This window comes from Thunnus maccoyii, chromosome 5 (assembly GCF_910596095.1).
Source record: "Thunnus maccoyii chromosome 5, fThuMac1.1, whole genome shotgun sequence".
Taxonomy (NCBI): Eukaryota; Metazoa; Chordata; class Actinopteri; order Scombriformes; family Scombridae; genus Thunnus; species Thunnus maccoyii.
Window position 1 is genome coordinate 11,745,272 of NC_056537.1, and position 23,558 is coordinate 11,768,829.

The window sequence follows — 23,558 nt, forward strand, 5'->3', positions numbered from 1 at the left end:
CCCTTTATGAAACCTGTGGAAACTATGATTAGCCTGTCTAGCACGAAAATACGGAGGAGAAATCTCTGATGTCAGGAGGCTTTGTTAGAGCGTTTGTCACTTCTCATTAGAATTTAAAAAAAAATCTCGACTCTCAGCCACACATACACTACAACATCATAAGATAACACAGCTGACTGAGTGTGAGAATTAATTTCACTGGTGGGGAGTGCTAATGTAATTCATCCTGCAGTCTAAACTCCACTCATATGACTGCGCTAGTCTAGTCAGAGCACACAGTAGCATGACTGAAAAGAGTAAAAGAGATGAGATTTATTGGGGGCTATAAGTGACCTAAGCGTGACCCTTGTGGTTTCATGAAAAGACTTTTCAAGGCTTTTCCAGCTTCTCACTCTCATTGATTGTCAAGCGCTCAGACAAGCTGGCTGTGTCCGTGTGAGTGTGATGAATAAAGTCCTCTATGTTTTAGCACACAAAGACAATTTGGGAATTTTACAGGATGTCACACACACAGGCTGATATATTGATGCCCCTTAAAAGCATTTAATTTTCCCCCCCTTCTTTAGATGAAAAGGAAGCTCCCTATTGGTTGAGTTTCACCCCACCCTCCGCCTCCTTTCCCCCGGTTTCCCGGGCAACCATGTCAGGGTAAAGGAAAAGAGCAAATCATGTGAGGGCATAGCATCTTTCTCTCTCACTCTCTCTCCCTCTTTGAGTGTGTGTGTGTGTATAAAAGCCTCTCTCTCCATGCTTTCACTTCACTCTCGGCTCTCTATTGCGTTTCATAGAGGACAGACGCAAGATTGAGGGGAAAGGGGGACACGACCAAAGGAAATCCCTGTGTAACAGTGGGAGACATTTCTTTGACCTTCCCTCTTTTTCTCTCTCTCTCTCCCTCTCTTTCATCTCTCCGTCAGTCACGTTTCTCCTCCTCTTCCAATGTGTCTCTGGTCTCCCTTCTTTCATCTTCTCTCTTCTTCTTGTTAAACGTCTCTGTTCTGCTTGGACGGTGGCTGCATCGATGCAAAATGGGTTGTGGCAATTCCTCAGCCACCAGCACCTCAGGAGGGGGTGAGTGTTTGAGGAATATCTGTATATATATGTGTGTGTGTGTGTGTGTGTGTGTGTGTGTGTGAGAGAGAGAGAGAGAGAGAGAGAGTTGTCACTGTATATCTGCACCAAGGGGAGAGGGTGTTTTGAATATAAATGAAGTGTGTCAGGGTTACCCTTGCATTCAGTGTATGTCCTCAGATGTGTGCAATATCCGTGTGTGTGTGTGTGTGTGTGTCTTATAGGTGCTTTCAGTGATTTCATCCATGTATACATAGACAGCACAGTATCATCATTTGTGTCTCAAAATGACTGCAACTATAATAATTTTTTCCCCTTATGTTCAGCATTTCGCCGTGTGAATGCTCCCGCTCTGTAGTGTGTGTTTGTGTACCTGCATGTGTATGCGTGCGGTGGTCTCCTAAAGCTACGGGTGGTGGGTCGATCATGGAGGGTCTCCCATATTCCACTCTTACCAGCAGCAGTTGAGTCACCAGAGTAGCCCATTGATAATGACACTGACACTGTTATTATAATGTTAACGACTACATTGATACAAAAGCAAGCCTTCACTAGGACACCATTGCCTTTCGTTTTTATATATTTTTCCCCCCTCCTCTGGTTGTGTTTGCTCTGGTTTCCATGGATTTTGAGAATGAAAGACAAGCAGTTTCAGTGACATTCACGCGTCTTTGTCTCCCTACTGATGGCTGGTTGTGCCTGTAAACAGGAGGCTTTGAAAATACTCCATCAATGGCCAGGTTTCATTCATAAAGCCTGGAGGACACATTTGAATGAAAAAAATGCTGTATCGCATGGTTTTACCAACACTTGTCCAGATATTCTGCTTTATTTTGAGTTGTCTTCTAACAGCACGTCTCTCTGTGTGTAGGCAGGTACAATACCTGTTTTAAATTATATCGAGCAAATCTCTGGGCACCACAGTCAAAGTGAGGTAATAATTATATTGAAGTATCTGCAGGATTACCTCACCGCCACTGTCCATTAAAGCAGTATTGTGTGTGTTTGTGCTTGTGTAAATGTGTGTGTGTGTGCTTGCAGGTACCTAATCAGCGTTCACCAGGCATGTTCCTTGTTTAACAGAGTCACAGACAGCGACTGGGAAAAGCCACCCAGTGTTGTCTTTGCTCTGAGTTTGATCCACTTTGGGGTTACTCTGTCTTCTAACAATATCAATGGTGTCTGAGTTTGCTGAGGTTTGTTTGTCTGTGTTTATTTCTATGCGGCAGGCCTTATCCATTTTTCTGCTCCCTCTTGGAGGTCAGCGTTCACCACAATGTCAAGGACGTGTGACATCCTGTCACACTGACAAATGTGGACCAGTGACTGCACTCATTTGTCCATGCCAGCTGATACCAGGCTAGAGTCAAAGGACACATTTTCCCATTCTGTTATTTACTGTAGAGTTTAGATAGCAGCACCCTCTGGGTGTCTGTACACATTTGTAGTTTTATGTCAAAGTGTATTTTTAAATTGTTTGCTTCCAGGCAATCCCCAAATCATAACCATAACCAAAGTCATTGAGCTTTCAAGCTTTCAAGTTTCAAGTTTATTTCATTTATATAGCACTTTAAAAAGCAAACAGGTTTTGCACCAAAGAGCTTCACAAAGACAGATGTACATACAAGCATTAAGATGTATGTGTGCATAACAGATGTTGTGGAAATGAAGCAAGATTAAAATATAAACAAGTTTAAACACAATTTAAAATCCAAGGAATCCGATGGAAATAAAAAACAGTTTAAACACAATTAAAATCCAGAGAATAAAAGTGGGTCTTAATGTGCATCTTAAAAGCATCAACAGACTCAGCCTGTCTAATGACCTCCGGCAGGATAATCCAGAGCTGAGGAGCCACTACAGAAAAAGCCCTGTCCCCGGCTTTTTTTTTTTTTTTCCATGAACGGGGCACAGCCAACTTGCCACAGTGGGAGGATCTGAGGCGTCTGCTGGTGCTGAGAAGTTCTGAGATATATGTAGGGGTGAGACCATGGAGAGATTTATAAACAATTAGAAGAATTTTGAAGTTTATCCTGAAACGAACAGGGAGCCAGTGTAAGGATGCAAGGATAGGGGTGATGTGGTCTCGTTTCTTCGACCTTGTTAATAACCAGGCAGCAGTGTTTTGAATTAATTGTAAACAGGAAATGGTAGTTTAAGAGATGCCTTGGTAGAGGGAGTTACAGTAGTCCAGCCTGGATGATATTAATGCATGAATGACTCTTTCTAGGTCACAGGGTGATAGGAAATGCCTAATTTTGGAGATGGTTCTGAGTTGGAAGAAGCTGGCAACGGGATTTATATTCCTGTTGAAACTTAGATCGCCGTCAAATGTAACATCCAGGTTCTTAGCATGTGGTCTGATGTAGGCAGAAAGGTAATTGAGCTTCTGGCAAAGAGTAGGATCTCTGTCTTGTCCTCATTTGACTGAAGCAAATTATGAGTTAAACAGTCTCTAATATCATGGAGACAGTTTTGTAATCAAGTTACATTGGCCTAATTTTGAAAATTGAGGGGGAGGTAGATCTAAGTATCATCTTCTTCATATCATCATCAGCTTTGTGGTTGAGTCACGCAAGTACTTTTCAATTTCAAGCTGTGGTCTGTACCAAACTCAAATGACCGCCTCAGTGCACACTCTATATCACATTGCTCATCCCTAGTCTTATGCACACAGATGTGCACCCTTGGATATGAATGAGCTTTTGTCAGGCCACTGAATAGGCCCCTATTGTCAAGTCAGCAGACTCACTGTGACATTCACTGTGAACAGCCCTCAATTTCTTTTACAAGGATGAAATTTCTGTGTAATGTAGTAACAGTAAATCAGCAACAATTGATTCAAAATTACAGCAGGAATGCTGACTAAGACCGTGAGGAGAGCACACATTATTCTTATCTTAAAGTCTGGTTACGTGTTCGTATTGATTTTGAAATTATTTTATTAGTTTATAAGGCATTACATGGCCTTGCACCAGACTACCTCTCAGAAATGCTTTTGGTGTTGTATAAAGCAGGAAGGCCCCTCAGATCTTCCAGTTCTTCTGGTTTAGCTGTTCCACAAAGCAGAACAAAAACCTTCACTGATGCTGCTTTCAGCCGTCACGCTGCTGGAACAGCCTCCAGTTGATCAGAGAGGTAGTCTGGTGAAAATATAGATATTTTTAAATGTAAACTAAAATCCCATCTATTTAGTCTGGCTTTTATATAGTGTTTTATGATTTTATGGTTTCATTATTTATACATATTTTATTTACCATCATTATTTATTTTATTCTCTTTTGTTTTATCAACATTTTGCTGTTGATCATTATGATTTATTTTATTCTATTTTATTTTTATGAACATTTTACTGTTTAACTAATCTATTTTGTGTAGTATTTCATTTGTTTCTAAATCCATTTTTTAACATCCTACATTTTGTCAATGGCTTGTATATTTGTTTGAAAGGTGCTATATAAATAAAGTTTGATTGGTTGAACAGTGTAATTCTTCTGTTTTCTATTATTATATGTCATTCTTGTGGCCTTTGTTTCAAGGTACATTTCTACACTCATACTTTGGGGTATGGCATGAAAACCTATTTGGGAGCAGAATGTAGCTTTGTTTCCACCCGCTGTTGTCAATGACGTTCAAGAGGGAAGTTAGATTATTCTCCAACTGAATGTATTATGATCTCATTTCAGTGGTTCAGCAAAGAATGAGCTATTGGGATGAGCTCAATGGGTGTCATTCGGAGTCAAGGCGTTTCACACTGTATGCCTTACATCAGTATACAAAATGTCCTACCTTCAGAGGCAAGTTGGGATAAATAGAAAAGTCAGTTGTTTAGGGATTGTGAGTAGGCTATATATTAAAATCAATCAGTGGATACACACCGAACTTAAGCACTCAAAATGTCTAAAATAAATGGGGCAATACCCCAAAACATTACACAAACATACTGTATAAATCATGCATTAAAAATAATCTGCACAAAAAGATTAAAAAAACATAAACTGCTATCTTATTCCCAATTCTTCTTTCATACTACACATTTGGACCACAAACGGTCTTCCTCTTCAACCTAAGGAAGTACTTCCATACCAACGGGTAGTTTATAGTGTAAAGAGATAGTGTGTGCACATCCCATACTATGTTTTTAGATCAAGTGCAGGACAGCAAATGAAATGAGGGAAAAAAGGAGAGTTTCCACACACTGGATTGTAGCTCAAAAAAAAAAAAAAAAAAAGGCAAAAAATTCGACCCCATCCGGTCTGCATGGCGCAAAAAGTTTGGGTTGAAACGTTGCCTTTTTCAGTCAGTGATACAGAGACTTTGGGAACTACAACCCAGTGTGTGGACACTCAGTCTTAATGTCTGCAAAAATACAAGCCACTGGTACCAGATGAAAGTTGTGGAGTAAAAGATAAAATATTTCACACTGAAATGTAGCTGAGGAAAAGTAAAACGTCTCAAAAAGTAAAGTGACAGTAACTCAAAACTACACTGGAGTAAATGTATTTAATTACTTCTTGTATTTACGTCTACACATATGAGTCTCACATCCAGGTTAACACAAGGTGTACAGTATTTGGCCCATCCTTTAGTCAGTATTTCTTCTTACAGTTGGCACCAGTGGTCTGGGTGGATGGAGGGCGTACAGAGCGTAAGACTTTAGACAGACTGACTGACACCAGCAGTAGGTCTTGTATTGAAGTCTGTTCCCCCCTCGAATAGTGTTTTCCTCCTGTTAGTATTGTGTTTCCCATAATTCCACCTCTGCGGTTGGGATTAGGTTAGGGTTAGGCATAGCAATGATAACTGGTTGGGTGCAGGTTAAGCAGGGGAAACACACATCAACAAGGAAACAGACTTTGACACAACACCCAGAGTCCTGTGTCTGTGTGTGTGGGTTTAGACAGCAAAAGCACTTTGGTTCAGGCTAGGGAAAGATGGTGATAAAATGTTGATAATATATTATATATTCAGTCTTGCGCCTCAACTCACTATCACTTTCTCAGCATTTAATCAAGACCACAATCTTAAACCATTTTGTGAGTTGGCATATACAGTACGTTCATTAAAAACATTTCATCATTATGCTGATGAACAGAAACATAATTTAGGCTGTATTGTGTTCCTTTCAAAATGTATTTGCTGTTAAAAATGAGTAGAATGTAAACATAGGCCTGAACAGACAGGTATGAAAAAACACAAAGTACTGTTCGAGATTTTGTCGTTTCTGCTGGGTGCACAGCCTCAGCAAATACGGGTGGTCTACTGTACAGATGATACTTGCCAAAGCCTCACATGTCTGTGTCTTGATCAGAACCAGGAGGGGGTCTATGGAAATCCCCAAGGTGGTCTGATAAAGTGTTCTCCAATGCTGCCACAGCCACATCTCCCTAAACTGCCGCCAGCCGAAGGTCTACGCCTTCAGTTTTGTCACTCTGAGCAATTAACAGAGTGTTCCCGGTGACATTTTAAGTGCTGACCGTTAAACTAATTGATTTCTGTGACATGTTCTGAAATAGTGAGCAGATAGTCAGTCAGATAAGAGGTGTGTTGAGGTGTGATGTATTATATGAAGGGGGGTTAGTTGTCTTCATTTGTGCGTGCCTGTGGTTCATGTGGATGTTGAATGATGGCCTTGAAAGAAATTTTTGTATGGTTCATGAGTTTGTGTAAACACACTGAGATTAATTGATTGTAAGGAAAAACACCTCCTTCAGTAGTTTAATGAAGATAAATTGTCTTTTCATCTGTTTCCAGGGCCAGCAGAAGCCTCCAAAGATGTGTAAGTACATCCGTCATTTTCAGGCTATTTAAAGTATTTATGAAGCTCATCATTCGTGGCCCCCGGGCTTCACACATTCAGATCACATAAGATCGCCTTATAAAAGAGCTTTATGTAACTGCACACATTCAGTATTCACACAGGATGTGTTTCTGTCATGTATTCATTTCCACACCCCAAAACCTGCCATCACTTTGTTTTTATATGAGTTATAGCTGTAAACAAATAAAGCAGACATATGTTTTCCTATATTTTAGTAATAATAAGTTTACCAGCAGAAAAAGACAAACTCATCAAGTTTCATAAACTTATTAAGAACATTAATTTGGCTCAAATGTATCTTCCTTTACATTTCTGTGATGCCAACTAATTCTTAAATACTTGTTACTGTATTTACTCAGAGGTTAATGGGTTTTGTGTTTGTCTTTTCGATTTTTTAACAACTTTAAAATTTAGATATCTCACAAATGTGAATATATTTTACATTATTTACATTTTTTATGATTTAAAAAAAAAAAAAATATATATATATATATATATATATATATGTGTGTGTGTGTGTGTGTGTGTGTATTGGAGCAGTGCTTGCCAAAGATTTGATCCTTTATTTTGCTGCAACAGTGTGTACAATGAGCCGTTGGAGTTTCTGCACATTTTATATAACATTAACAATTGATAATGAGATATATAATGTGTGGTGAGTAAAGATTTTTGGTATGTCTGTGATGTTGAATTGGACTTTCAATGAAGACTCAGTGAGCACAGCACAATGCAAAACCAAAAATTACAAAAAAGTAATATCAAAGCATTACTGTCATTCCTTTTCTTTTGGATCACATGCTGCAGTTTTAGCTTTATATCCATTTTTATATCTCTGTCAAGCCAAACATCTGGCCCAGCGCCATCACTATTTTACAAAACATGCATTTTCTGGTAACACTTATACAAAAAAATGCAGAAAGGTGAAAAGAAAAGAAAAAAACTAACAAACAAAAAATCCCAATAGCTTTTTTTCTCTTTCTCCAAGTAAATGGCTAGTTTATGTGCTTCATACGTGAACAGCCAACTCAGTCTTTGTGTATCATCCATTCTTACAAAATCAATACCTATTTTTTAATCTATACTGTATTGAGTTTTTTTTTGTTCTTTTCCATCTTGACCTGCACTACAAAGTCTGTCAAAAAGTTTCAATTCAGACTCGTGTTTTTCTGTGAAGTGTCATTCAGAGAACAGGTTGTCCTTCCCCATCTACAGTTAGCATTTATCAAAGCTTAGGGAGGGGCAACAGCATTTCCTGGAATCAGTTTGTGTGCACATACATGTGTGTATGCTCCTTGATAACCATCTGAGCAACCAGCACAGGACCCTGGAGAGCTGACAGCAGCACACTAACTCAGTTAAGCTAATCACAGCTTCCGAGGACTGTACTACACAGCAAAATACCTCTCTCTCTCTCACACACACGCACACACACACACACACAGATATTATATGAAACACAAGATTAATGGAGTAATACACTCCAAAAGTGACTTTATGTCATTATTTTGCTTGCAATGCTAGAAAAGTAATACACAGGGAATTACAGTAGGTAGTACAGCTTCAAGTTAGCCCTTCAGACTTAATACGTACAACAACAACAACAAAACAAAACTGAGGTCATTGGGAAACGGTTGTTCAGTAGCTTAACTCTAGACCTGAAATGGGAGATCAATCTGATCATCAGGCAAGTCATCCAGTGGAGTGGAGTTCACAGAATTCCCAAATGGGCTAATGCAGCATGCCAGCTAAGCAACTGCACTTCCACCGTCCATTATTTGTGTAATGCCTCTCATTAGTGTTGTATGTTTGTTTGTTTGTTTGTTGTCCTGTGTGCCCATAAGAGGTGACCTGACCTGTGCTTCTTCTCTCAATCAGGACAGAAGATCCCTCGGCAGAAGATGAGAAAAGAAGGTATTTTTTGCTAATGTTCTCTACATTATTTTCTACTTTCATTATTTACATTTTAGTTTTGTTTGGTGCTGTTAATTTTCAATGCACTTTTGCAGTATGTAGTTGCAGAATACTGTTCTTTGCTTTATGGTATATCGACTATGAAATGTGAATATTACTAAAACATTTTGACGTGTCAGTGTATGAAAAGCACAGGTGTAAACGGTAAAATGAACCATGGCTAAATTCCTTTTAGCTGCCTCAGTTTCAGGATGCTGGTATTGTGCATGCTGGCTCACTGTCACACTGTCATTGCTTACTGGGACACTAAACAGAGACATCGTTAATGTTATTAGTAACACCAGTGCGTATCCTATTATGACAAGTCTAAACGTCTGCTGTGAAAAATGCCTGAATTCATTAGAAGGGACTAACTTTAGTTATGAATAAATTTTACAGATGTCTGATCTAAATTCTTTAATGGTTGTTTTAAATGAGCATATTATCAGTATTAGCAATTATGCTAATTGGGAGTAACTCGTACCATTTACTTTGAAACTTGCAGTTTTAACGTGAATGGTTAGACTGTGAAATCATCAAATCCCCATGCTTTCTAAATTTGGGAAAATCTTTTTTTATCTACATGTAACAAGCATTTTAATATAACAGCTGTTGGAGGTCTGTGTTTGTATGTTTAATGCAGAGGTATTGGGCCTTTATCCACAGATATCACATTAAAACCATAGACTGTGTAATTATAATGCTTATTTCTAAAACATTAAAAAAAAATCAGACCATACTTGCTCTTTAAATTGTTTTGAAGAAGAAAAATTCTCTCCTTTCTTCTCAGGAACTATGGTGGCGTATATGTAGGTCTACCAGCAGACCTGACCACTGTGGCTGAGAGTCAGTCCAAGTCCACACATAAAGGTAAACATCTATAACACTGCACATCCCATATTCATGAAAATAAATCTCTTTCATGTGAAAATGAAGGGCACACTAGTGTGGAAGACTGTAGGTTATATTAAGATGATACCTCTGACATTGATGAGCGTCTTGAAGTCAAACAGCTCAGGGTGTAGAGAAAAATAATCCCTGATGGCTGAGCCGCCACCCCATGAAGCCACATGTCGCCTGAAGCATCTTTGTTTTTATTTGACCTTTATTTTCACTGAATGTTAATGAGAAGCATTCCCTTTATGATAACAAACCATTTAGTTCACAGGAAAAAATATTGTAGGTTTTTTTAATCAACATGTACCTCAGTAATCCTAAAAGGGCTGTTTCTCTTTTCAAGTGTTTCATGGTTACTTATTCATTCTCTCATTCAGTCTAGCCTATAGTTTTTATTTATTTATGTTTCTGACAGAGCGATGGTGTTACAATCTGTGACCTAAACCAATAATGTGCTACTGCTGCTAATATAAACTGCTACCTCACTGTCGTATTTTGCAGCTTTGAAGGCTTTCCAACCTGTCATGTTTGTCCTTGTGGTCATAAAGGTTAAATAGAGAATCGATTGTTTTTTCGTATCCTCTGACACAACAATTAACTCTTTTTTCCACGGAGGTCTCTGAGTTCAAACTGCTGGGTAGAGGGTTGGTGTTGACATTAAGACAGGAGCACATGAACTAGAAATTTGTTAAATAATTGCCCATAAATATCTGATTCAGCTTTTCTCCTCTTGCAGACTAGCAGCTATTGAAGGGAACACAACACAGGTACTCTTAAGAAATAACACCGCTTGCTCTGCATTTTTATATGACATCACATGTTGCTTTTCTTCTTTTAAAATGAACAGAATCTGCTACAAATGAAAGCCAATGACTTTAATCTTTGTCTCTGCAGGATCCTGCATATTCAGACACTCACATTATAAGCAGAAAGCATGTGCTCACCATACACCGAATAATCTCTCAGGCTTTCATTGAACGAGGATGTGGACAGCTTGCTGAGGCTCTGAGGACGCAGCCTCATGGAGTCATGGGTGGCACAGTGACGCAGGGACACACCGTCGAGGTCTGCTTACGGCATCCATAATCATAATAATAACCCTTCACTTTGCAAAAAAAAAGAAAGAGAAATGGGCATCGAAGCAGACAAGCACCCACCTTGGGACTGGCAGCCATGGGCGGCGGCGGCGGCGGCGGCGGGCAATGTGACAGCCATCTTGGCCTCTTGGTCGCGGCACTGAAACGTTCTCTTTCTCAGGAGGAGACAGGGGACCAGCCAACTAAATAACTGCCTGGGACTCACACACATTCCCAATAGCCCTCTGCAATAATAACCACTGTTCAGTTGTTTCTCTAATATGACATCAATGATTCACTGTGCGGCGGAGAGAGCGAGTCAGAGAGAAATCAAAGCTCCCCTATAGCAAACACATTCCTGTTAATACATCAAAGTACATCTCGGTGTTATTGAAAATAGCGTTGATTTCAATCAGGGACCTGCTGCTGCTACATAACTCTCTGAAAATGACACTGATTTTAATGATCGGTCTAATGGTGATAGAGACCACGAGTTGTTGTAATCCCGCAGTCTCCTGGGTGCATCAGCCAGGTCGTACCTGGTGTTGTCACTTAACTTCTGCCCCAGACTGATTATGTAACATCATATGACTCATGATACAGAAATCTCTCTCTGTCTCTCTCTCTCTCTCTGTCTGTCTGACTCTCTCTCTCTCTCTCTTACTCGTGCTGTCTCTGCAGCATGTTATTTTTCCCCTGAAGATCCCCTGACTTTAGTGCTGCTGGGTTATTCACATAGCTCATACAGTCTCTATCAAGGTTTCCAAAATGCAGAACTGTCAACACAGTCTGTTCAATCGGGTTCATATCTTACAACATAATTGTGATTGAGCGTGTAATAGTAAAAAACAAACAAACAAACAAAAACATGTCATTAAATTACATTCAGTTGCAAAATAATCATGAGCAAAGAAAACACACTAAGAGAGACAGAAGTGGTCAGTTGTCTTTCCTCTCACTTGTTTTTCTTTCCGTTTAATGACCCCTGCACTGATTTTATAACAATCTATTTTATACTTTATGTATCACTCTTAATTGTTCTACTGTATGTAATCCTCAAAGGAAAAGGCTGTTATTCTGTATTTTTTCTTATTGTCAACCAATCCCATGAAAATACCGAAACAAACCAGCTTTCAGGGAAATGTTTTGGTTGTTATCACATGACCCATCATATGATTGTATACTCATTTTGGTAACACTTTATTTTTAAGTCCCCCGATTCAGCATTCATTAGCAGTATATAAACAATTAATAAATGGTTTATAACACACTATAATGTAGTTGTTAGTACATATAAGTGTTTATTAAAACATTAGTCAACAACTACAGCTCCTCAGAAACAGATAATGAATGACAATATAGTAAAACACACTTGTAATGATATAAAATGTCTTCATAGTCGTAATTGCTGACAAATACACCACATTCATAAACACTTAAAATGTACTTATATCTCTTTATAACTGCATTATAGTGTATTACAAACTATTCAATGTTTATGTACTGCTTATGAATGCTAAATAAGGGGACTTACAGGAAGCTATTATAAGGTTTTATCAAATTTTAAACGTCAAGATGAACCTTCAAGCTCGACATTTTTTTAGTTTGTCTCAATATTTTCTGACTTCCCTACCCAGTCTGTGGCACTCAGCCCCAAAGCCATTTGTTCCTGCTGAAGATGTAAATCTTTAAAAACAATGAGTGCACATTTGGTGCTCTAGTAAGTATTTAAGGCAGCAGGATGATGTACAGTATGTGTGATTTACTCAAAATACATGTGAACTACATTACCTGTGTACATGATAATTGTTTTAAATAATTTTTGGACAACACTGGAGCTGTGTGACACAGCAGAATAAGTTATAGCAGGGTTGACAATAAGAAGAATATAGAAAATCACCAGCGTTATCCTTTAACAAAAAAAATCCAACACAACAGTGTCCCCAGACAACAAAAAAACAAAAAGCAAAAAAAACAAGCAAGAAAAAAAAACCACATTACAGCTGGACGGGCATTAGGGGCCAAGGTCATTTGTCAGCCAGGCTCTTGACAGTTCTCTCCTCTAATGAATGTACAACATCCTCCACTCACCAGGACCCTGGAGGAGGGTGGAAATAGGCCAACTTTGAACACTTGAGATTCAAGAGATGCTTTTTCCGCGCTATACAAAACGTTTTCTACGCCTGTGTATGTAGCCTAGACCACTGCCTCGCCTGACCAGTTGCATAAAAGTAGACTAGACACAAGCTTACTGTTTACTGTTCATGTTTTCTTGTGGGTGCAACTCAGAATGATGCCCACCACCTGCCAAGCTGTGTCGCCGATTATCAGTCACGTTAATATCAAGGGATTTTGTGTAGTGTCTTTAATTGCGAGCCTTTTGTCAGCTCACATTGTCGCAGCGTTTACAGTGTTCACCTGTGGTAGAGGTATAATATACTGCGGATACAAAGAGCTGCTTTATGTAATGTGTGTATTTTACAGCATATTATAAAAAGAGCTGCAGTGCGCTTACAGCACTATAGCACCAATTTGATCAGAATATCAGAATAGTTTTGGTGTCCCTTTTCCTTGATGTCTACATTTCCTCCCCGCTGCTGTCTCAGTGTCCCTGTGTCAGTCCCTACCAGAGGCCTTTGGCTTTTACAGCGTGTCGTGCCGCCTGTCGCTCCCTCTTTTATCAACCTCGCTTTGCCCTTTATAGTTGTTCCCCCTGTATATGATGAATGTCATTGCCTTTGCCCTATTCAATTAATCTAACAGGGACAAGGGGGCAGAATGTGGATGAATAACACAGTCTGAAGTGAAGTCCTCTATGTTAAAATGTTGCTGTGGCAAATGGTAGGATAGCTGTAAACCTGTGCAGCACAGTGTGTTGTTTGAATGTAGTAGGGGGTGGTGTGTGCGTGAAGAAATGACATACTCTCTGTTTAATGTTTGGAAGTGTGAGATCTTTCAGGTTTTGTGGCACATTGATGTTAAAAATTATGGGAACCACTTGAAGTCAAAGCAGCTGTGAATTGTTTTAATTATTTACACACTGGAAAAGACTTGGATGTGGTCATTAAAAAAACACACCAGTGTCTCTTTATGTTGTCAACTGCTGTATGATTTTCCACACTGGAAATCATATTTTACAGTCTTTCTTTCTTACTTTCTTTCTTTCTTTCTTTAACACACTTTTCATCACTTTTCAACACTCACTAATTAATCAAAGATGGTGACATGAAGAGGAAAAAAAAAAAAAACTCGACTGCCTCTGTGTAACTCATCCACGATCACCTGATTCAATTATTTATGATTAAAGACTTTTATATTGTCTGCGCACAGCTGTGGTTATTGATTATTGTGGTCTTTTGTTGAATGTATTTGCCCTTTGTAATCAATAAGCTTGAAACTTGAGGGATTACATGTGATCTTAGCGGTGTTACAGACAGACTGTCTGACAAAATCAAGTGAGGTTCGCTGAGGAAAACATTTGTCATTATTGAACTAAGGGCCTTTGTGCTGGCCGCCTGCCGCATGATCAATCACAGCTCCATCTCGGTAATTGACTGCGTTGGGAGTGCATGGGAGGGAGAGGGAAGGTGGAGCAGGAGGTAGTGGGAAAACGTTGTGTTAACTCTGTCCTTTCTCTCCAGTGAATGCCCCTCATATTATGCAGTAGGTACAGTAACTAAGGACACAGAAATATAAGGTGTTCATGTCATACTGAGCAAGATAATACAGAGCTTCCTTAATAAGTCACCAAGGGAGAGTCGACTGTAGAGAATGGACTTATATTACCATATCCAGGCTATATGGTATATGCACATATAAAAAAAACTGTATGGTGATCCTATATCTTTGTATGAGATGTATCATCATCTAAAATGAATGTGTGGCACAAGCTCAGTTAAAGGGTTGTTTCATCTAAATTACAAAGAAACTATACTAACCTACCTGTAGTGGTATCTACCCACACAGATAGTTATATGTCAAAGATTTCTGTCTCCAGCTCCAGCCCAGAATTGCTTGGAATTACATCCATATTGGACAAGTCTGCACGTCACATTTTTCTTTATGTCCAACCCCAGTAATGTGCATTTTTGGCTGGAAGACCGCGATGGAAACGTGAGTGAGGGTTGGAGAGAGGAGTGCCAGGACAAGTTTCTTGTGTTGGAGTACAGAAAGTACGTAGCTTAGTGTTATCTTAAAGATTTTCAAAGTCATGGCTGAATATTTAGCTGATAATTTACCCGCCCTCCTGTCACAACTCAACTCTCATGGGACTCCAGACTCGAGACTTCTCCTTGAGCGAGACTTGGTTAGACACAATAACAAACAGACCGGATCAAGGAAAAGGTAAAGAAAAATGTTTTATTTCTTTGTATGGTCCTTTCTATTATGTTGTCAGACACTAACAATCTGAGTCTGTCAGTGGCAAAATCAAGTACTTTTAGTGGATGTACATTGACTGGGCACAGTTGCCCCAAAGAATTACATTGCAGTCCATTTCATGGCTGCCGGCTGTAGCGTTCTCGCTCAATACTGCACCAGTTTCAAAAATTGTTGTCCCCATTAGTCACTTAGACACAAAAAGATGTGAAAATAGGGGCCAGGTTAAAAAATACCAGAGTTTCCCTTTAAGTAAACGACTGCTTCGGTCAGGGTTCATGCTTTTTGTTTGTTTTTATTGGTGAGCAATTCACAATCCATATTAGGATATAGGTTTGTATTGTGATAACTAATGGCCCAAATGCTATAAATTTTAATTTACATGTGCCTGCTGTTAACTGAGAACATTGAGGGTTTTATTTTTATTGCAAACACCCATTGCCCCCCCAATGAAAACCTGCAACCTATTTAAATTGTTTTAGTGCAGACATCTGAGCTATTTGAAAATCTGAGCATATAAAACCAAAAGAAAATATATTTATTTATATATTTGTTGTCCATACTGCATAGCCACGACCTGTTATATATTTAGATTTTTTGGATTTTTTGTTTACACATATGCAAAAGATACAAATTCCAATATACATGAACAACACATATAATGCAGTACTGTATTGCAGAAAGAGATATCCCAGTTAACAGCATGTTCAGTTAATGCAAACTAAGCCATCGGCATGTATTTGTCTTTTAAAAAAACAAACTATTGTTTCCACAACATGGCACTCCATTCTCCGGTGAAGTGAACTTGAGTGGTGCTTTTTGCATCGTGCACAGATACAGATCTGTCTGTGTTTGAACTGTAAGAGCTACGTGATCGAGAACACGTCCTTAATCACATCATCTGTGCATCTGGCCCACCAAAACATCACAGCTGCTCTTTCTCCTGCTGAAATTTTTAGTCAACATTGACGTTTCCCCTGATCTGCTCCTTTCTGTTGCTGTCTCTGCATCATCTCAATCAGAAGGCACTCTTCCCATAAAAAATGATGATAAAATAAAAAGTCAGATTTCGACTAAGAACTTTTTAAAAACTTGTTTTTGGTTGTTTGTTTTTTTAAATCAACATCATGGCTCATACAGTTTGCAGGTCCCTGGTGCTACAACAGATTTGTGCTGTGTCCCAATTCAATACTAGCCTACATATTATACTATTTAATATAAAATACTGTTTTGAAGTAAGTATACAAGAAATCAATACATTTTACTACTTTGTACTTGAAGGGAACAATACAAGACTTGTGCTGATGCTGCCAATTACACTTCACAAAGACACAGCAAAAGCTTTTTGTTATCTGAAGTGTTCAGACCGTTTCAACACCGGCCACAATTTGTTTGTTTAAATTTTTTAAAATTGTTGTTTCTGGCGGTGAGCAGCTTCTCGAAGTCTATTATGCCTTGCATTGTTGGACAATAGTGTACATCAAAAACACACAAAAAAATCAAGCATCTTTTTTGGTGTGCATAGGACATTGGTGCATTTTTGAATACATTTACTTTTGTCAGTTTTCAGTGTGAACATAGTGACGCATGAGATAATCAGACAGAATTGCCATGTTGTTTTCCTTTTTTGTTTTTGAAATGCTGGAAATATCTAGGATGTGGGCGTCAATTCAGAGGTCTGAAACCAGTTAATGCAAAAACTGCTTTTGTACTCTTGGCTGCTAAGTGGCTCCACAGTACCAATCAGTTATTTAATGCCACACTCAGGACACTTTACAGATGGAGAAGATAGCGTAACTCCTGTGCTGCCACCTCTGCTAAAAAAATGCAAAAGACATGCATTTAAGGTGGTACATAAACATACACTTTTTTGTGTATTGTATCCAAGTGGCTTCCTAGTAGAGAATTAAGTCAATGTATAGCTAGTTAGTGAGTTAGTTAGCTAGTGCCCAGCCCACATGTACAAGACACCAACATAGAGTTATAGTGATGAAACGTTTGTCAAACAGACAAGAACAAAACATCTAACATTACACTGCAAACAAAGACCTTTGTCCTCTGTACCTGCTCTATAATGAAAACCAGCCACACAAAAGGTTCCTTTCCTGAAACACAGGTCAAGTTTTTTAAAAATCATCCAGATAAATTCATTAGAAATTAAGGACATTTTACTAAATAGCATAGCCCTTAAATCATCATATAATGAGCAATACAACATAAAATGGATTTCGTCTTCAGTCTCATATAAATCACATAGCAAACACCATAATTTCTCTCAGGGAGACCAATAAACCTGCCTGTATATAATTGTATGTCTACTGACCTGCAACCCAGCATCTATAACAATAAATGCTTTAGAAGTTGTAGCTGTAACTCCACTTACCACCAGTAGATGTCACAGCAGCACAGCCAAAGCTTCAACCCTGGAGCCAACAAGACAGATCCTGCAGGACACTCAAACACAGTGTTTGGTTGATGTCGGTCTACATTCCCTCTTATCCGTGAAAATTGAGAAGCCTGTCCTTCTCTTGCCCCCACGGCCTCTGCAACTGCTTTGAGGTCTGCATAAGGATAAAATAGTTAAAGTCAGCCAGCAGCTCTCACAAATGTCTCCAACTGACTTGTGAAGCCAGAGAGTTGCACTAATCTTTGGCGCCAGAGTCGCTAATCTAGCCCAATAACTCTAACAGGGTGCTAATCATTGTTTTGGTGGAAAAAACCCTGCCAGCTTTTCCATGGCAGTCAGGCCACTTAGAGGCCCCCGAGAGCTTACCCTGATGAGTTTACAGCTGGTGTCAGGCTCAATCAAGGACAACGCTTTATGGTTTTCACAATAATGAGGCTGAACCCTGAAAATGTGTGTTTTACATGCCCGATAGTCCCAGTAATGACTTATCTGGCCTTTTACCCCTGCACCGAAAAAAAGAAAAGAAAAGAAGGGCTGCGGTGCCAAGAGAATTTACAAAAATATTTACAGAAATATCCCCTACCTTCATTAATTGGTATTAAATAAGTGTGAATGCCTTAAATTCTAATTTAATGTTCCATATTGGCTTGGAGGGTAAAGAGAAAAGCTTCTTTACCTCACTGATGATCACATTTAGCATATCGTTTAAACAAATCAACATGCCTCTAAAGCTTGCACTATGTTGAATATAGAGAGCTCTGTTTCTCTCCCTCTGGATATCACAGAATGATTCCTCTCCCTGTATCACTGACATGTTAAATTAACATGACCAATGAGGTTAATAAATATCGTACATTCCTCCCTTATGCAATCTTTCTCTGGTACAAAGCAGTGATGTAAGAATTTGTGATCCTTATGCTCCGCGTCCATGGCCCGTCCTGTCCAGACATCACAGACCGTAACGAATGAACAGTACAGTGCTGCCTGTGTTCTCAAAGCATGTCAGACTCAATGTCAAGGCCTCCTTCCTCAGCAGACTCTCAACTGTCACTCACATTTAAGTTGGAGGGCTTGAAAGAGTCGGACGACACACGATACAGTCGTCCCATTGAACTGAATTTGACATGTAATGCCAGGTCAGTTAGTTCAATAAATGCTCTCCAGCTCTGAACTGTGGCCTCCCACTTGGCCCGAACCAAAATGTGGCACCCCCAGACCAGCGGGGAGGGAGGGAGGGAGCCCCTGTCGGTTGTGGTGGCTCCGCTTTACTCTTGGCTTCACAGTGCATGTGCTTTCAATTACAGACAAAGGAGAGGCGGTTCTGTGCAGCATGTGGTTCCATTTAGAGCAGGTGAAACAATGTAGGAAAATAGATCCGTCATCCGTCGCATTCCAGAGGCCAGTGAGAAACAGCGCTAAATCATAGCAAAGCTAATCCTGAGAGGAACGGGTGGGGTAAAAGCAGTTGAGGGTCCTGTCGGCATCTTCAACGGGGGCCCGCTCACATCAGTCGCTATGCATTGCTTCAAAGCATTACAACCACCTGAAAGCAACATCTACTTTCTTATTCTCACCTAAGTGTTATTTTAGATTGCTAAAGTTTTCCCCCTAGTCCCACGGATTTTTAGACACACAGCATGTCTATAATGTTAGTCAGTCGGTTGTTCCACCAATTTGGTCCAAACTAAAATATTTCAATAATTTTTGGATGAATTGTAATGAAATTTAATTGTAATGAAATTTTGTGCAGACATTCATGGTCCCCACAGGATGAAACCTAATGATTTTTAATGATCTCCTGACTTTTCCTCTAGTGCCACAATGAGGTTTTGAGAGAACTGCTCTCATAGGATGAATTGACATAACTTTGGTGATGCCTCAACATTTTGTGTACCATCATCAGATCAGGTTTTTAATTTCTTGAATTTGTTTATGAGGATATACCTGCAAAATGATAGTATGCTGATTTTAGCATTTAACTCAAGGTGACACTATGCCTAAGCACAGCCTCACAGAGCTGCTAGCATGGCTGAAGGCTCCTATAGCCCTTTTTGATAAAAACAATTCCAGGAACTAAACTCAAGAAGGAAAAGTTTCTATTGGACATTCCTATTTGTTTTTCCACCACTTTCCTGATCCATCAGAAAGTCCAATCCCTGAAGTGGAGACTTTTTTAAACACCTAGAACTAGCCTACAGTACCTGAGGGTGTTTTCAGACCTGCACTTTTTAGTCTAGTTGAATCAGACTCTGATTCATTTTCCCTCTTGGTACAATTTGTTTGGGCAGGTCTGAACACAGTAATTGTACTTGGGCGTGTAACAAAAATAAAAACCGTACCGAACACTTTAGAGGAGGTGGTCTCGGTCCAGTCCCAAATGAACTCTGGAGTGGTTTGTTTGTGGTGGGAACGTGATCCAACCTTGATCCAACCCAACTACTTGGCATACCCTGTGAGTTTGAGCTAAACGGCTTTCGTAGCCAAGTGTGCTTTGCATACTGGGATACGGATGAGCGAATTTAACACTTGCTAGGAGCTAGCTGGAGACTTAATTCAGGTCCGACCTGGACTAGTGAAACGAAGAACATCATATTTGGCCCGAGGACCTTCTTCAGGACCTTCTGTCTTTGTTTATGTTCTTGCTCCCACCCCAGACACATCTGACCAATGAACGTTCTCACATGGCTTGTAGTGATGCATTTTGGTTCGCTTGGATTTTTCTCTCTGTGAAAAGAAACTGAACCAAAGGGAGCACACATCCAATGTTCTGCCCTACTTACTTTCTGTTAAAGGGTCGATTCACCCAAATTACAAAAAACATCACTCACTTCTAGTGGTACAGCAAGTAGCCTTGCAGATAGTTTTTGTTTTATTATTCTCTTACATGCCTCTGCCTCAATACAATGAAGATGAATGGAATTTAACAGTATTGAAAAATTACACTTTAATAGTTCAACAGCAGCATCACATTCCAGAAAGTGTTCCTTTTACTTTGGATAATCCACACAACACAATGTCAACCATAGAAAACCGACTTTAAGGAGCTCCGTGGATGATCCAAGATCCAGTTTTAGACCCAAAGCCTTTGTGGTTGGACTTTGACAGGACTTGCCAAAGGAGGTCAGACAAGAAAACTCTGTTTATTCTTTTAATAACCTTTAAAACCCACTCTCTAGAGATGTATTCATAATTTCTGAATGGAATTTTTAGCCATAATTACAACATTTTGTGAAAAGCTCCAGAACAGCTATTATAAGGTGGATCAGCTATTTCCAAGATCAAGATCATCCACTGATTTGGACCAGAGCAAATTAACTAAAGGTTTGAAAACACCTAGTTCCTCCAGTCGAAACACAGGTTTAGTTCCCGAGTTCCTCAAAAGATCCTTGATGCCCTACAAAGGTTCCTACTGTGGAAAAACCCTTGTTTATATTTTGTCCTGAATGTGGATCTCACTGGCTCTTCTCTTTTGGACTTTTTGTCACTCTCCAGGTGTTCCTGGCTTGAACACCTGAGGAAATATTTAATATGATTTGAGGCTAGACAAGGCTGTGGAGCCAGTGTTGTGTAGCAGAAAAGGAATGTTATTGACTGCTCTATATACAGTATGCAAGAGCAGGTCAGCAGCTGATTTTATCAGACCATTATCCCAACCCACGGATTCCATCTGACCTTCACGTGAGCTCTCGGGGCCTGGAAGGTTTTCCTCTTTTCACCATGTGGTTATAGTCAGTACATGCAGCCACTCTACTCTATTGGAAAGAATGTAGGTTAATATAGCAAGCGGGATCTGGACATCACGCTCTCATTTGCCTTTTATAGCCCATAGGAGCAAAGGCATAGCGTGTGCTCCAAGCTGTAAATCAGTGGATGTTTGGCGTCCCACTACTTTACAGGAGGGGGGCTTTAGGCCTCAGTTAGGCCACGGACCAGCAGCACCCAGTAAAGCTCTCACATGCAGAATGAAAGGGAGGATAGATGAAAGAAAAGAAGACATATTTTTAGCTTGGGCAAAAGCCCAGCAAGTGTCAACTAGATTCAGGGCTAACAAGGACGTATATGAGTGATTACTTCACAGCTCACACTGTTTCAGAGGAATACCTTTTTCTATATGCTTCCGCCACATTGTGGGAAATAATAAAAAGGTATAGATTCCAGGGTGGTGTCGGGAGACCTGTGCCAAAACCAATCCAATCACACTGTTAAAAAATGTTGTTATTTTTGTTATTAATAATAATTATTATTATTAATAATAATAATAATAATAATAATAATAATAATAATAATAATAATAATAATATCAGTGACATTGTTTTTGGAAAAAACACAATGTTGCACAAACACAATTATTTAATCATAATTTTTTGTAATATATTGGGCAGCACAGATATCTCAAAACTGCAGCATAGACCAATTTCTTTTTAGCGCTGCTCTCTCTTAATAGTTTAGTTTATTTTCCTTTGCTTTTGCTTCATTTTTGATGCCTTGTGAAGCACTTTGTAACATTTGTTTTTAAAAGTACTATATGAATAAAGTTTGTCATTACTATTATTATAGGTATATACCACCAGAGGTGAGAGAAAATTGTAATTTGGGTGAACTTAACTGAGTTTGTGCTTGTAAATCATTTGAAAAAACAATATATTTCATACAGAAATGTATTTAATCTCATACCTTCCAGTTTTTCTGTAATATATGTGTATGTAGTCTGGATGTCGTGATGTACAGTAAGTCCTTTTTCTGCAGCCGTCTGTTTTTTGGGTAAATAAGTAAATATGTTTGTTTTTTATTAAGTGTACTGTATAGGAGACTTAATCACAGACTGTATAGAGTCACAGTCTCAGTCTCTCTCTTCACAGCTTTATGGTGGACAGACACCATGCAGCTGGTCAGTGCTGGCCTCTCAGTACAGGAAGTCCTCAAAAACAAATGACCCTTAATTACTGCAATAGCGCAGCACACCCTCTATTCCCTGGACTCTAACCTTTCCCTCCATGGCCCTCAGTTGTCTAGGGACAGGGGGGAGGGAGGGAAGCATGAGCCCCATTAAGAAGCTAATGAACTGTATGCTACAATCTGATAGCAGGTGAACCCATAATCAGACCAGTGCTAGCAGCCTGTGGGTACAATTGCCTCTCACCCAACAATTAACCCAGCAATAAATCATTCCACAGCTGCGCCATCACATGGGGTCCATCACCCTCTGCAACCTCTCACTCTGAGATAGGGGTCGATGAGAGAGGGGATAGCACCCAGAGGTTGGGGTTACAGATGGAGTGTTTGAAGTCTGAGATGTTATGGTTGGTGTAGGAGGGAAGGGCCCCCCTAGAGAGGGTGTTTAGGGTTTGGGATGAGAGACTTGAACAGTGTTTTAGATTAGGCTTCTAATCCCTCTAATGAAGGCCAACTTTAGTGCTCCATTGTTGTGTAAACTGTCGTGCTTGTAATGCCCGTGCAGCAGTGACAGATCCAGCTCCTTGTCTTTCATCAGCCGAGCAGTTGCACACACCGCAACAGCTAATCAAGTCAAGCTGATGTGAGAGAAAATGGTGTGTGTGTGTGTGTGGAGTGTGAACACAAACAGTACATACATGTATGTAAGTAGCTCACAGTATTTAACGTGTGTGCATGAATTTGTGTCGGCACATTTGTAGTTGTGAGCTTTTAATCTGTTTTTTGTTAACGGAAATGGTGGAGCACTAAATTGGGAAAACAGTATGATGATTATGCTTTTGTTCCGAAGGGAAAATCAATTTGCCGTTCATAGCCGTACTAAGTGTTCACTTCTTATTTCCTGAACGTAGCCTTGATGTGTGTTTAACCATGCGCTATCAAATCAACATTCTCCTGTTGAGATGTGATGATTAGGCTACACCATCAGTCTGGTGTTTACCTAATGGACCAATTCCAATCAAGGCCCATCTATTTTTGTTTGAGAGTTGTTGATAAAATGTTTCCT

At 39.5% G+C, this 23,558-nt stretch overlaps 1 protein-coding gene across 1 annotated transcript; it reads left to right on the forward strand.

Moving 5' to 3' along the window:
- The first annotated feature begins 1,028 nt into the window (after positions 1-1,028).
- Positions 1,029-12,031, forward strand: LOC121897923 (overexpressed in colon carcinoma 1 protein homolog). The gene is made up of 6 exons (XM_042412724.1): positions 1,029-1,071; positions 6,826-6,850; positions 8,768-8,803; positions 9,633-9,712; positions 10,476-10,506; positions 10,634-12,031. Exons 1-5 carry the CDS (start codon positions 1,029-1,031, stop codon positions 10,478-10,480), a joined length of 189 nt encoding a protein of 62 aa, XP_042268658.1. The 3' UTR covers positions 10,481-10,506; positions 10,634-12,031.
- Positions 12,032-23,558: the final 11,527 nt, after the last annotated feature.